Source organism: Calliphora vicina, chromosome 5 (assembly GCF_958450345.1).
Source record: "Calliphora vicina chromosome 5, idCalVici1.1, whole genome shotgun sequence".
Lineage (NCBI taxonomy): Eukaryota > Metazoa > Arthropoda > Insecta > Diptera > Calliphoridae > Calliphora > Calliphora vicina.
The window spans coordinates 652666-669845 of NC_088784.1; the positions used below are offsets into that span (position 1 = coordinate 652666).

General features: G+C 32.0%; 1 protein-coding gene across 1 annotated transcript; it reads right to left on the reverse strand.

The window, feature by feature from the left end:
• Positions 1–13242: 13242 nt before the first annotated feature.
• Positions 13243–16915, reverse strand: LOC135959782 (uncharacterized). The gene is made up of 3 exons (XM_065510851.1): positions 14020–16915; positions 13344–13633; positions 13243–13290 (listed from the first exon to the last, which is right to left on the reverse strand). The coding sequence occupies exons 1-3, from the start codon at positions 16913–16915 to the stop codon at positions 13243–13245; spliced, it is 3234 nt and encodes a 1077-aa protein (XP_065366923.1).
• Between the last annotated feature and the right edge of the window lie 265 nt (positions 16916–17180).

Sequence of the window (17180 nt, forward strand, 5' to 3'; positions counted from 1 at the left end):
ATCTAGCCATGTCCGTCGTCGGTTTGCTTGTAAAAGTATGTTTTGGCATACAATTTTTAAATTAATTTAAATATAATTAAAGTTTGAAAACTGGAAAAACACTTTATTGTACAATAAAATTAATTTAAACTTTTAATTTTGATTTTTCCTATGCATATTTTTCTCTTTTTTTGGAGCATTTTTGCTTGCTTATTTTTATTTTTAATTTTTGCCTATTTCAACTTGCTTTGATAATAAACAATTATTACTATTTAGGGCTGCATTCCTTTACATTCAACTAAATTTATTGTATAAGGAACTATAAAATGCATTGTAGCACATTTAATCACCGACCAACACCTTGTCTGAACTTTATCTATTTATTTTACTGTTTCGTTTAGTTTTTTTTTTCTTTCATTCAGTTTGTAATTGTTATCCCTCTAGTGTTGTTCATGGTTCTTTCTGTATGTGGCAAGTGAAAAAATAAAACTAGCTTGACTGACGTAGCATTAAGTAAGCAAGAAGAGTATTTACTCTTACACTGCACTGTGGTCGATTAGCGGTCAAAAATCAATCATCAATTCATATTAAATGCATTTGCTATAAAAATCAATAACTTAAGTGTTGCAACGCCTTAGAGATTATATGAAAAGCATTTAATATCCAATTATTTACTTAATGATTTTTTATATTTATCCTTATGGTGGTCTAAGCCACCAAAATATAAACCTAGTCTTAACGTGGCAAAAATTTAACATAATTGTATATTTGGAAGTACTAATGAATAAAAATATATGAGCAAAAACACGTTTATTTTAAAATCTATGAAATTTTGTGTCAATGACACTACCAGAAACAAAATTGCAAAATTTCAGAATCAAAGGTCTATGCATTTATGAGTTATATGGACGACTTCATGAAGTGATAGAGTTTAAAAATTATTTAAATAAATGTTTGTAAGCGGAAACGGAGATACATTTATACCAACACATTTTGCTGCTGCACATCCAAAAACGATCTTGTAATCATAGCAACAATCTTTCGACAAACTTCATCTTAAAATCGAAACGGGAATACTTTATTATTTTTTTATATTTTTTAAACTGCGACAACTTGTGGGCCCATTCACCAAAATACTTCACCCTAATGGATTTAACACGCTGAAGTACTACTTTTTGTAAATACAAAACGTTATTGGCTTAAATTTTAACATATTTTGATTCTGCCCATATACTTGAATAATAATTAAAATGAGTTTCTTTAATATTTGAGCAGAATCTACCACTGTGCTTTGTAAATTCTTATATTTGTACATGGGTTTGTTTTTCTGTTGGTGAAAGTTAGAAACAAATAATAAAAAGTCATTCTTCTTATTATTGTTGTTATCATTTTAAGTATTATTATGTACTTTGTACAAGGTTTGCTATCGTTACCGCTAAGCTACCGTTAACTCTAAAATATGTTTTCAAACTGCAATTAACGGTAAAATACCGCTGCCGATATAATCGTAAATATAGTTACATACCTATAAAACGACTACCAAATTTCAATTATAAGTATAATTTTTTTTTTGTATTTTAAAGCTACATTCACTATGCAGAGTCAATTTATCAATCAAAATACAGAGTGAAGTTTTTGTGCCACAATCAATGAAAATACTTACTCTTTATATTACCAGAATCCAGTATATTTCCCCCAAATGTCCAAATGTCCATATTTACAAGAAAGAAGCTGTCCCAAACACCCTTCACCCGGGTGGTACTGAACTTCTATACTTATATGCGACTAACAAAATTTTAAAAACCAATAAAAAAAAACTTATAAAAATTTTATTAAATTCTAATTTGTTCAGTGAGTCAAAATTTCATTTAAATCGAAACAAAATTAAAAAAAAATTATTAAACTATTCAATCCATAATGGTAACCCGGGTGGTTATTGGTAAAGCGAATATTAAGTTTAACTCCTGTCCAAAATAAAGATCTATTGATGTCTGTTAAATCTATTTGCTGGAAAAATCATCATTATTTCCACTAAAACATAAAAAAGTGGATCATATTTTGTAACCAAAAAAACTATTCGTTTTTCTAATCAATTTTTGTATCAAAAACTTTACTTTTATTTTAATACTAGACATACGTTGTCTTATCCAAGTTAAAAAATGCTTGTGTTCGATTTGTGTAAAGCGGTTTGAAAAGGGTAAAAATAGTTAAAAAGAAAAAAACAACAGAATACATGTACAAATTGGGTAAATAATGGTACTTTTTTCGATATATTAAAAAAATTCCTTATTGAAATACTGTTTTTTAAACATTTACAATAAACCTAAGCTTCTAGAGAAAATTATCTTTCTAACAAGGTTATCCGATTTCACTTAAATTTTGCAGTAGTTAGTTTTAGCTACTAACGAACAAAATAAGACCCATTTAAAGCAAATCTATTTTTTATTATGAGTTTTTATATAAAAAATCGATTTTTGGCTAAAAAATATGAGTGATCACAGATCGAACTCCATTTCTTGATTAAACGCTTATTGGCCTAGTTATTAGCGAATTTAGATATTTTGAGTTTTTATATAAAAAATCGATTTTTGGATAGAAATATGAGTGATCACAGATCGAGCTCCATTTCATGATTAAACGCTTATTGGCCAACTTATCAGCGAATTTAGATATTTTGAGTTTTTATATAAAAAATCGATTTTTGTTAAGAAATGTGAGTGATCACAGATCGAGTTCCTTTTCTTGATTAAACGCTTATTGGCCAAGTTATTAGCGAATTTAGATATTTTGAGTTTCTATATAAAAAATCGATTTTTGGTCAGAAATATGAGTGATCACAGATCGACCTCCATTTCTTGATTAAACGCTTATTGGCCAAGATATTAGCGAATTTAGATATTTTGAGTTTTTATATAAAAAATAGATTTTTGGTCAGAAATATTAGTGATCACAGATCGAGCTCTTTTTCTTGATTAAACGCTTATTGGCCAAGTTATTAGCGAATTTAGATATTTTGAGTTTTTATATAAAAAATCGAATTTCGGTCCAAAATATCAGTGATCACAGATCGAGCTCTTTTTTTTGATTAAACGCTTATTGGCCTAGTTATTAGCGAATTTAGATATTTTGAGTTTTTATATAAAAAATCGATTTTTGGTCAGAAATATGAGTGATCACAGATCGAGCTCCATTTCTTGATTAAACGCTTATTGGCCAAGATATTAGCGAATTTAGATATTTTGAGTTTTTATATAAAAAATCGAATTTTGGTCCAAAATATGAGTGATCACAGATCGAGCTCCATTTCATGATTAAACGCTTATTGGCCAAGTTATTAGCGAATTTAGATATTTTGAGTTTTTATATAAAAAATAGATTTTTGGTCAGAAATATTAGTGATCACAGATCGAGCTCTTTTTCTTGATTAAACGCTTATTGGCCTAGTTATTAGCGAATTTAGATATTTTGAGTTTTTATATCAAAAATAGATTTTTGGTCAGAAATATTAGTGATCACAGATCGAGCTCTTTTTCTTGATTAAACGCTTATTGGCCAAGTTATTAGCGAATTTAGATATTTTGAGTTTTTATATAAAAAATCGAATTTCGGTCCAAAATATGAGTGATCACAGATCGAGTTCCTTTTCTTGATTAAACGCTTATTGGCCAAGTTATTAGAGAGTTTTTTTGGTCAGCAATATGAGTGATCACAGATCGATCTCCAAATTTTGGTCAGAAATATGAGTGATCACAGATCGAGCTCCTTTTCTTGATTAAACGCTTATTGGCCAAGTTACTAGCGAATTTAGATATTTTGAGTTTTTATATAAAAAAAACAATTTTTGGTCAGAAATATGAGTGATCACAGATCGAGCTCTTTTTCTTGATTAAACGTTTATTGGCCAAGTTATTATCGATTTAAGCTATTGTGATTTTTTATATAAGTAATCGAATTTTGGTCTGAAATATGATTGATCAGAGACCGATGTATTTTGCTGATGTATTTAATAAGTGGGCATATTAGTGGACGTGGACAATTTTTATTTATGTAAAAACCTTTGCGGACTTTGTATTGCGAACATGTAAAAAAAATTAGTTAAATCGGTCCAGGCGTACTCCGATTTTAGATATATCAGAAATACAGAATTGTTAAATATTTTTAGAATTAATAAACTACACGGAATCTAAAGAACTTAAATCGATCGAACAAAATGTATGACAGGCCTAAAAAATGGTATTAATATTTAAATTCCGAATGAAATTAAAATACCATTTGCCTAATTAAGCCAAATTAGCGTTACCTTTATTTTTTTGCCTTGACTTTATATCAACATAAGTATTTGTACTTATTTATTGTAGTTTTGTATCTATGCTTATATTTAATGATGTTTTATATTTAATGCTTATTAGACTCGAATATTCAACAAAATAATATATCTAAATATTATTTAGTAAAGTGCAATTATGGTGAAGGAATTTTGCTTTTTTTTATTTTAGAAGGGAGATTTAATTCATTCAATGACAAAATTTTTATATAATTTTATCTTCATGATGAAACTTATATAAAATATGTATATAGGCATACAGTTGTGTGCTGCTCTAATTATATATTGATGTAATTCTGTATATCTTTAAGATTACATCTGAGTTTGAGGTATAAAATGCAAATATGTACTCTGTTTCTTATGCAAAGTTAAAACCCATTAATTCTTCCAAGCGATTTTAATTTTTTATTACTTGAAGTTGTTTGAAATGTTGTAATGTCCGTTTCATTTTTTTACAGCAACTACATAAGTATTTACTACTGCTGTTATTTCGAAATAATATCTATTGTAAAACTTTATTAATTGTTTTAAAATTACTTATAAAATTCTAACATATTTAGCCAGACAAGCATGCAGAAGTGTTTGGCTCATTGTTATACTAACATGTATATGTACATAAATACGTATATACATACGTATATAGGATAGTCCCGTTTGTATGGACGAAAATTAAGAAGTCTTATGCGAAAATTTCTTACAAGGCATTAAAGCGCCTTTCAAAAATGACACAGAAAATCATAAGAACCATTATAAATATTCTTTCTATCATTTTATCTAGCTCACCAGCTACTCACGCCAGGACCAACATTTAGAGAAAGGGTATCTATCTTAGAATTTATTAAACTTTAATTTTAGTTGGGAACATCCATGTTTTTTGGAGCCATCCTAACGTATATGTATTTATGTTCATATGTATATGTTCAGCATACAATTCATGCATTTAAATGCACGCATTACTCTGTTGTATTTGCTGCAGCGTATTTGGTATGAACTAAGTAGTTAAAAATAGTTTTCATTTTTACAACAACACAAATAATAAGAATGAAAACTATTTCAGAAAGTTATAAAAACAATACGAGCACTAACGGATAAATTGCATACTTTGTTGGTTTAGCTAACAAAAACAACAACAACAATAAATCAAACAAAAAAAAGAAACAATAAATATTGAGTTGCTCTCAGCCCTCACACAAAAAGCCTTTAATGGATGAATAGTAATCATGAAATTTATTATTTTTATTCGTACTCTCTCTCTCCGTAGTTTGGTAATTAGAACAAAGTTCAGCATATTTTTCGATCACTTGGGGTCTTGATGAACTGCAGAATATTTGCACATACAAACTATGGTTTGGTGCTTTCTCACACTCAGTTAGATTATACGAGTCCTTACATATGAATGTACATTGATTGCTTTAGTTGGAAACTTGTGTGAAGTATTGCAGGAAGGGCAGAAAAAAATAAAGAAATGCCTTGTCGCTTAGAGGCTTTTTTTTGTACTTTGTGTCGACACTAAATTTAGAGAAAGTTGTTTTATTTCTATATAAGATACACTAACCTTAGCCAAAGATCGCATGGACCACTTTTATTTGTAGGATTTTTTAAAGGTCATAAAAACATTTCGAATACTTATTTCTGTGAAATCCCATAAAAATAATATGTAAATCCATCCATCAATGTTTGTAAGTTTAAATTGAAAGTAAATCGCTGGATACTAAATAAAAAAATTTGATACATTTTGCCTCTTTATTCTAATTAACATTTGTCACTCTTGGCAACCTTTTGCCAACGAACAATCAAATGGCAACGGAATATTGCCTACTTTCCCACAGCAACTTGAACATAATGTGGAATTTCATTTTCCTTGGATTCACACAACTTTCATCGTCATCCTTCAAATGAAAGAAACTTTTGTTTGTCTCTCTTTTGTTTCAACAGTGTTCAACATCAGCAATCACTTTGCAGCTATTGTAGCATGAAGGTGATGATTTAATGTCTGTGTCTTGGTTTCTATTAGAGTTTTGTTAGATGAACATTTTAAAATTTAAATTAAATGTGAACGCCAAAAAAAAAAATAAACTAACTGGGAACAAATTAGAAAACTTGGAATATTTTAATCAAAAGACTAACAATACACTTTAACTTGAACATTTAAAGTTCTTCGTTATTTAGCACAACAGCTGGAATAAGAATCAGAATCACAACTAAACCAAAACCAATAGAGTAAATTCTATTAGTCATGCCTAACATTACAATAGTCTACAACTAACAACAGATACATTAAACAAAAATCTTAAATTATACATACCTAGATATTTTATGGGATGTTACAAACATGTATACGGACTCGTAACATGATCTCCAAATACAATGTAGGGCATCACAAACAAAAAAGAAAAAGTAATAAACAAAAACTTACTTAATTAAGATTTCATCTTTGTTCACATCAAAAGAAATCGTAGTGTTGTTTTTTTATGAGTTAATTAAAATTCTAGTTGGCAATTTATTAATGTTATTAAATCGCTGAAATGTTACTGAAATATTACGCTAGACGAACTGTTTGCTGCTCATAGGGTCGACTGGATTATTATCAAAACTGCGTGAACAAATTTGTTCACATGGTAACACTTTTCTATATGTATGTATGTTGTATTAAACCTTTCAAACTTTTTAAGTATTTTGCGATTAATGGGATTTTTTGTTTTAGAAACCATATTCTATAAGTGATCATTAAAATATTTCTGAATTTCGATTTCAGATATGTGAACAATTGAGCATGCAGAATATATTAACTACACGGTGCTACGATGGAAAAAAAACTTGGCAAACGACCTAGCGTATGTTATAGGGCTTGCTCCAAAACCCCTCAAATTCAGAAGTTATTCTGAAAAAACCGTTTTCAGTTAAGTCCGTGAACTTATCGATCTGTAACTCAGTCAGTCTCTGTCCGACTTTAAATTTTTTAACGGGCTTAAAAAGAAAACTGATTACGCTTTCAAATGACGTGCATTTTTTATACATTTCTTAGTTATAAGTATTGTTTTTGTTAAGAATATCTAAAAGAAAAACAAAATTTATCAACTTTTTTTGATTTTAATTGCTTTTCATTGCTTATTTTGATATGGAAGCTTATACAAATTTACACCAATGTATTACGGAAATTTAGTTCTTAACAAACCATCGTTTTAATAATTCAAATCGGATGAAAATTGTAAAAGTTATTCAATTTTTCATTAACACCTTTTTTAGTATTTTCGTCCCCAGCCCATATGAATAAAAAAAAAACAAAATTTTTTTCTACACTTTAATTTACAAGGTAAATTTTTTGGAACTTTTTTCGAAAAAGTTTAATAACTTTTGCAAGTATAAACCGATTTTAACAACTAATATCTCGTTTTTGTCTACATAAAATTGTCTATAAATTACTGTGCAAAAAAAATAGGGTTTCATAGACAAAGTTTAAAATAACTATTGTTGAATTTGAAAAATTAGGAAAAAAATAAAAAAGAAAGCCAAACTATTTATAAAAACTTAATCAATTTCTAGGAATATAGATCTTATACATACATTTTATGAAAGCTTAATTCTTTACCTAACTATAATTGTTTAAAATTTTGAAATCGGTCTAAAAATGTGTGAGTTAGATGTACCAAAGTAGTACGACCTCCCCTAAAACAGTTTTTTCAAAATAACTAACAATTTTGAGGGTGTTTCAAAATCTTAGAAAACGGTTTTAGTATGCCTACAACCTCCACTAGGTGGCTTTTCAAGTTCTGACAAAAAGTGTAATTTTGTAGCAGAGTGCTATCATTTTTAAAGTTCTTCTAGTTACATATTTATGTTTTTTGGATAACAAGAAAGCCATTGGGAAAGCAAAAACTGATTAAATTTTTTTCAATATTTAGTTTCAACAGATATAAAAAAACCGAGCCATACAGTATGAATGGAAGTATTAGAATGTTTTTATATTATTTTATATAAACACTAACCATTAATCTAGGGTGTTAAAGCCGTTTGATATCGGTCCATTATTTCTCCTAGCCCCCACACAAATGTCCTCAAATATTAAGACTTTTGTCTCATAAATATCGGATTTAGATTGGTATCCACACAAATTGCTCCACAAATAAAATGTATGTAAAAATAAATCGTATTTAAAAATGTTGTGCTGATCGATCAATAACTGAGCAAAGCTTGTTTAAACTTTATTAATAATTTAATTCAGGATGAAATTATCGTTGCCGAAATAATACAAAGCAGTGTAACCTTTTTACCATTTCTAAAGGGTATCCTGACCTTGTTATAGAGCATAAATATCTTAAAACTGTCGGTATCCAATTAAAGTTCAACACAAATCGGTTTTATATAGATAGAAATCACGCGAACTAATTTCATGGCGATCGCTTCATAATTCGTCATAGCTCCCTATAAACTTACTTCCAAAAATGACTTAACAATTTTTATATATAGAAAGAAAGAAATAAGGCGACAAGATTTCATGATTAATCATAGCTCTCACTTCCGTAAATCACTTAGGAATAACAAATTATTGAAATTTTAAACGAATACTGTTTTTGCATATGAACTCAGTGTCGGATATTATTATATATGTATATGGTATATGGCTTTCTTACTTGTTTTTGTTTGCATTTACCATAGAGTATATGTACGTATGAGTAATATGGATCTAACTATTATAACAAGTATACTCAGATGTGCGGTGTGGCAGTAGTCATAATTGTATGGTTTTATGATATTTAAGGGTTTGCGTTGAATCAATTTATATTATGTTTATATTGGTCATTGGTTATAAACATATTGTAAGTTGTAAAATTAACAACTTGAGAAAACTAATATAATCAATAGTAATCAGAGATTGTAGAAACAAATAATTGTAATTGAATGCATAGGTAGTTAATCTTCCGACAAGTTGTTGTTAAACATATTTTGGCATTGTTTTTATCCCAAGAAAAATATTTAATAAGCTGTTGATGGAAACTATAATTTTGGAGGAATTTTTAAAAAGGCTAGATCACAAATGCAAACAAATTGATCCGACATATTTTGGGCATCATTTGTGAAACATTTCAATCTTTATTTTTAGTGGTGTACATTTGTTACTTTGTTTGTCTTCATACAAAACCGGCCACTCTAATGTACATACATACATGTATTTAATCTGTTCTTTTTGTATCGTTTGACATTTTAAACAAATTACTATGCTCTTTCTAAAAATTTAATTGGATTAGTGAAAAACCGGTAGTAAAGTTTGCCCTTGTTTGAAATAATATAAATTTTACATAGTGCTGACAACATAAATATTCTCTTATGTATCATTCATAACATTTCATATGATTATTGTTTTTTTTAATTTTTTTTTTTCATAAAGTTGCTCAGATGAAGGACATTAGTTTTATGCCACGTTACCCAAAAGAGCCACATCAATTTGTTTAAAAGCTTCTAAAGTCAAACTCTTTGCTGTGTTTTGAGTTCAGTCAAATTATAAAAGTGCAGAATGAAGAACAAGGAAAATTGCATTATGTTTTTTGTTTTGATTAGTTTATAATTTAGAGTAGTTTGCAAATTCACTGAGCAGATTTAATTACTGCTGTATTTATTAATTTTTAAACATTTCATTGTTTAATCACATTCTATTTCAGATTAGTTGAACTTGGTTGTACCTAAAGCAATAACAAACGATTTGGAGTCGCCAATCTTAAATTATCAAAATATTCCTGAATCAGTTATAGAAATTTTAGAGAAAAAATATTTTTCGCAATTTTATTAACATATTTTTGTAATTTCTCTATCTTAAAAAATATATATTTCTGAATCCTCTACATTTTTTTTTAATAAAGAGTGCTTAGTTTCATTATTTTGTTCTAATTTTCACTTAATATATATTATGAATTAACTAAAACGGAATAAAGATTGTATAAAACTCCAAATTAAAATTAAGGTTACATTTATCTCTATATCTTCCCAGTGCACGCAGAAACAAATAGTATAGCATAAACATTTCAAAATGTGTACACGTTTTTTTTAACAATATTATGGACAATGTATATGATTGCGGTAACCATAATATGTTGAAGTTACTGTTTGTGTCGAATCGCAAATATTTGTTGTTTATGCAAATAATAAAAAAAGAAAACGGGGGTTAGATTTCGGGGGATAATTTTAAGTTTATTGAGTTTGGTAATATACCAACCTTTCTGAATTCAGTCTCGATTGCAACTGCCTAATTTCATGAGAGTTACAATATTTACAATGGAGATAGTGGCTATTCGTTAAGTTACTTGTAACTAATTACCTATAGCTCTCTCCATTGTTTTTCATATTTCATGGTTTATACTACAGTATTTTTATTTCAAAGCACTATGTAGATTTACGCTTAAACATCCCGGCCCCCTTGCTAAAGTGCAACAAGGAAACCGGAAATATTTACGATACCTTATAATAAAAAATATCATACTATTTTGAAAGAGACATTAATATAGTAATTGACAATATAATTCATTTTCAAAAACAATAATAATAACCGTTAGCATATACAATTCATTTCATTCAAGGATAATAGAAATAACAATAAAAATTATAAAAAAAAAATAACGATATATCTACGTTATATTAAAATATACAGCAAAAAGATGACAATTTGAACGCCAAATTTTCCAATAATTGTCCAACCGAACACAGTGTCTTGTGCCATGGGTGTACCAACTGTTTCAGGCTGAAGACTCGGCTTAATGAGACGTGGATAAATATCCGCTCCAAGGATAACATTAATGTCGGAATGTCGATAGAAGGTTGGATCAGCAAGGCGTAAATTGGTGTAAAGGCTTGCTACTCTCTCATCAATTTTTTCAGTGGGTTGTTTGCGAGGTAATTCAGTGTTAATTTTGACATTTAGACAAAATATTGGAGTTTCGTCGAATCGAGGACGAATGCGTATCTGGCACCATCGATTTGTGCCCTTTTCTTCCACAGCTAATTTGTATCTTTTAACTAAAAACTCCGCAATGCAGCTAACTTCTGCACATGGGTTCAGCATACCTCGCACATTAAGCCATTCGTCACCAAGTTCAATTTTGATTATGATTGTTGGAAGTAGGGTAACAATACTCAAACCAGAAGAGGGTGTGTTATCGGATGAGTTGTGTGCGCTTCGTGTTTCTTGCAGACGTTTGTGACGGTGGAGCAACGTGTGGTGTCTGCCTCCACATTGACGACAGCGATCACTATTTCGACACCGTCGAACTGAATGTGAATGTGCTAGGCAGTTCTCACAATAATGAAAGCGCTTCACAGTCTTAATTTTCTCCGATACATTCATTCTTTTGAATTTCAGACACTTTCGTAAAGGATGGTCTCTCCGACATAAACGACAGTCATATGAAGTATAATTTCGTCGAGTAGTATGTTTTTTATATGTGGATCCCTTTTCTTCTAGTGGCGAAGAACTTCTTCGACTTTGGCGTGGCATTAGTGGTGTGCTGTAAAAATGAGATAAAATTATATATTAGTTTTGTTCAGGGTTGGGTAGTAATACTAATTTAACAATCGGCCTTGTTACGATGCCATTGGCGGTTCGTATATCGGCGACTCTAACCCTATTATCGGTACCAACTATAACTTTTTCGCTGCGGCCTAGCCGCCATTGATTGGGGGGTAAATTATCTCGTTTTATTACGACGAGATCTCCAATAGCATAGTCACGCTGGGGATATTTCCATTTAAAGCGTTTATGGAGTTCCTTAAGATACTCGTCTTTCCATCTTCGTGCAAAGTGTTGGTGTAGCACCTTCAATTTTTGCCAGCGATTGATATAGCTTAAAGACTGGTTCGTTAGATCTGGCTCAGGTGGCGATAATAGGGGATCTCCAATGAGAAAATGACCCGGGGTTAACGCACAAAGATCTGTTGGGCTATCGCTCATTGGACTGAGAGGTCTTGAGTTCAGACAGGCTTCGATTCTAGCCAACATAGTGCTGAATTCTTCAAAAGTGAAACTCTGACATTGAGAAATTTTCTTAAAGTGCGATTTAAAGCTTTTAACTCCCGCCTCCCAGAGTCCTCCCATATGTGGAGCCCCTGGCGGTATAAAATGCCATTCTAGTGTACCAAAACTGTATTGCTCAATAAGTTTCCGTCTAAGAAGAGACATAAAATGAGCCTTGTCATCGTTCAATATATTGGCAGCACCAACAAAGGCTGTACCATTATCTGAATATATGGAACTAGGGCATCCGCGACGAGAAAAAAATCTAGCAAATGCTGCTAAAAAGGCTTGGGTGGATATATCACTAGTTGCTTCAAGATGTATAGCCTTTGTTGCGAAACATACAAATACAAGTACGTAGCCCTTTGACATCCTGCAACCACGGCCTGCATATGACTTAACGTCGAAAGGGCCGGCAAAATCTACTCCTGTATTAGTAAAAGGTCGTGAAAGAGTTGTTCGTTCAGGTGGTAACGCCGCCATTATTTGTTGGCTTTTCTGCCGTTTTCTTATTACACATACCCGGCAATTAGAGAGAATGGATTTGATCAAAGTTTTCAATTTAGGAATATAGTAATGGATTCTCATTAATCTATACAAAAGCGCATTTTGGCCGTGAATTGAGTATTTATGAAGGTACGTTAGAAATAATTTAGAGTAACAACTGTGATAAGGTAATATAATAGGAAATTTGTCATCATAACTTAGTACGGGAGATTTAGATAATCGTCCGTTGATTCTCATTATACCGTTGGAATCAAGAAAAGGGTTTAGAGTTAAAATGTGGCTTTTCCGGGGTAATTGTAGACCTTGAGTTAAAAGTTTATATTCCTCATCATAATACAACTTTTGGCATGAAATTATCATTCGTGTTCTAACGAAATTAAGTTCCTCGCGTTTCAAATCTTCGGTCGTTATAAGTCTGTGTCTTAATCTAATGTTAATACGGTGATAAAACCGAAACACGTGACATATGATACGCATTGCTCTAGGAAAGTCAGAAAAGTTTCGAAGAATATCGTCGTTTTTGAGCTGGGATACGTGAACATGAATGGGTTTAGTTTCTTCTTCTGTCACAAAGTTGAACGATTGTGCTGGCCAATCGGCGTGTGGGCGACTAAGCCATGATGGTCCTTGCCACCATAGATCATTGTTTATGAGTTGTGATAACGTGATACCACGGGATGCCAAGTCAGCGGGGTTGCTTTTGGAGTCAACATGATACCATGATTCTCTTCCGACTTTTTCAATTATTGAAGAAACTCGGTTCTCGACGAAGGTCTTCCACTTATTAGGAGGTTTTTGTAACCATGCCAATACTATCGTCGAGTCTGTCCACAAATATAGTTTATAATTACTAAGGCTCAACTGGGACTGAACAGATTTAATCATTTTTGCCAAAAGTTCTGCCCCACACAATTCTTTTCTGGGTAACGTGACAAATTTTACGGGGGCCACCTTTGTTTTGGAGATCAGTAAATGTGTAGATACGAACCCTAAATTCTCCGAATGCAAATATAATGTTGCAGCATAAGCCTTCTCTGAGGCATCACAAAAGCCGTGTAATTCAATAGAGAATGAAGGATCGAAATCAACAAAATCATCCCGAAATTATCGGGATGATTCTTGAGTCTGAAATAGAAATAATCACTACCAGCATTCCATCTTAGTCCCAAGGTCTTGGTAGTGCTGGAGTCTGAAAGTTTCAAAAACTCACCATCTAGCAAGTGATCTGAAGAAATTCCTTTTAATAAGTGGTCATTATTCGCTGTCCACTTACGCAGAGAGAATCCAGCAGATTCTAAGACAGCTATTAATTCATCACGATATTTCAAGGCTAATGACAGAGTATGAGCTCCTGCTAACACGTCATCAACATACATGCAATTTCTAAGAATGTCAGAAACTGTGGGACTTGTTGTTTCACATTCTTTAGCCAATTCGAGCAAAGTGCGTATTGCCAAGTATGGGGCACAGTTTACTCCAAAAGTGACTGTGTTTAATTCAAAATCCATTGGTTCTTCTTGAGGTGAGCTACGGTGAATTATTCTCTGAAATGGGGTATGTGAGGGATTGACCAAAATTTGACGGTACATCTTCTCGATATCCGCGTTGAATACATATCTAAAAAGTCTCCATCTCAAGATAAGGATAGTTAAATCTGCTTGCAAAATTGGCCCTGGATGAAGAAGATCATTTAGACTTATTCCATTTTTTGAAGGACTGGAAGCATTAAAAACGACACGCAGTTTCGTAGTAGTGCTGTCTGGCTTAAAAACCGCATGATGGGGTAAATAGTACATGCTATTCGAGACAGATGGTGAAACGTTAGTCATCTGTTTCAAGGTGGAGTATTCCGTTATAACGCGGTCGTATTCTAATTTTAATTGAGGGTCTTTAGCCAGTCTAACTTCATTCCTTAGAAATTGGGACAGAGCAATATCGCGGGATGGACCAATGTTAAGGGTTTCGGGATATTCCCGTTTAAATGGAAGTGAAACAACAAATCGACCTTTCTCGTTTCTATATGTAGTAGATTGGTAGATATTTTCACAATGCAAATCTTCGTCGGACAGTCGATGTTTGTGGGAAACTTCTTCAAGCTCCCAGAAACGTTGAAGTTGATTATTCAGGCAAAGTTCATTATAAAAAGAAGAGATTGAATGCAGACGAGTAGAGGTCTCAATTTTGCCAGTAACGATCCAGCCAAAGACTGTTTTCTGCGCTACTAAAGACTGATTATGATCCCATCGTAACCCGTTTTGAATAATTTTAGGATAGATATCTCCACCGAGCAGTAAGTCTATTTCAGAACACTTGCTGAGATGAGTGTCTGCCATTTGTAAGTCATTAAAAGTGCTATTTTTAAGGGTTGATAACGAATGGTACGGAAGTTGTCCAGTAAGTTTCTTCACCACAAATGCATCGGCATATGTTTTGAATGATTTATCAATAGGAGAACCGATTCGAATATGACATAAATGGGTAGAAGTGGCCGTCAAAGCATCATTCAAACCATGGACATCGGTTTGAATAGATCGAGTCTTAAGGAAAAGTTTTTTTTGAAGTTTCTTAGAAACGAAAGTGGCTTCAGAAGCCGAATCTATTAATGCACGAACAGTACATTTCAAATCGTCGGTATAAACATCAACGAGGGCAGTACCTAGTATAACTGTAGAGTGAGGTGTGGACTGTATCTTCGTTGCATAAGACTGCCGAATCCGTTCTGCAGCTTGAGTAGAAGTGGAGGGGGTTGTATCCAAATTAAATATTTGAGATGTATCATTACCACGAACATTGTTCGAGTTTACATTCGGGATAGAGGTAGGATCTTGTACGGGGGGCGGTACTGTTTTCTGTTGATCATTACTATGCGTAACGTCCATACGATGGAGCAAAGAGTGATGTTTTTGGCGGCACATATGACAAACATATTGGCTCTTACACTTTTTGAATTCATGTGATGTACCAAGACAATTGGTACATCGTTTTTGTTTTTTAACAGTGGCAAAACGGTCCTCTACTGACATTTTGAGGAAAGAGGGACAGAGTCTTAAAGGGTGCGAGTCAGGACAGAGAGAACACTTTAGGGATTGATCGTTATTAACGCTTGTACTATAACTATTCAATTTCTTTTGGTCTGAAGAATTTGATTTTCTATGATTTTGGGATTTAACAGGATTAAATGAATTGGTAGTGGCAAACGTGGTACGAATATCCGCTACAGATTCCAAGGTTTGAAATCTGGCTGTCAAAAAAGAGTCCATTTGATTCCAGGTTGGCAGCTCTCTACGGTCAGGTAACGATTGTTCCCATAAACTTAGAGTAACTTCGGGTAAGCACGTAGAGCAAATATAAACAAATATTATGTCCCAATTCCCTGTATCGATCTGAAGAAGTCTAAGATTGGTAACACAATCATTTATAGTTCTTTGAATATGCCTAATGTTAGTACCAGTTTCTTTTGAAATAGGAGAGATATTGAAAAGAGATTTGAGTTGAGCGTTTATAAGTATTCTCTTGTTCTCATAACGATTGACAAGGTTTTGCCAAGCCATCTCGAAACCGTCATTGGTTATAGGACATGTTTTCAATAGTTCGCGAGCTTCTCCCTGCGTTTTCTTTAACAAATGGCACATCTTTTCTACGGGTGATAAACGTTTACTATTTCGATATAAAGCTGTGAACATGTCACGGAAAGTTGGCCAAGACTGATAGTCTCCATGAAAGATTTCGGTATCACATGGTGGTAAAGTAATATGATGTGTAGAATCCGGTAGAGTGTTTGTGACTGACTCAGATGCGTTATTTGGGGCGGTTTTTTGGCAAAGGTTGTCCAGAAGTTGATTGGAACGTGAAAGAACTTTAACATGTGCTTCAAACGTCGAAAAAAACCGTGATTTTAAAGATTCAATATTAACTGATTCTAATTCAGTGAACTTATTCAGTATCGTATCATAAGATGATCTGAACTCACTCCATATCCGAATAATCTCATCCTTATGGACTTCTAATGAATGAACCGAATGGCCTTCAGCAGGTAAGGTTTCAAAATACGCCTGGAACTCGACTACTCTATCTGAAGCTCTAATAAAATCATCTAGAACCGACATTTTCAGAATTCGAAGCTACTTACAGAATCGGAAAAATAACTTCTACACAAAATATTTAGTAAGCTCTTTAAGAAACACTTGAATAAATATTTTTTTTTTTATAATTCACAATCAAATACGATTGGATATTACAGCGATAGGTGGATTACGAGTATAAAACTAGGAGACCGTAATAGAAATTTTAATGTATTTACCCACTATATAAAATAATAACAATTATATATACAGTTAATCAACGGTTTAATCGAATATTTAAAAAATATAA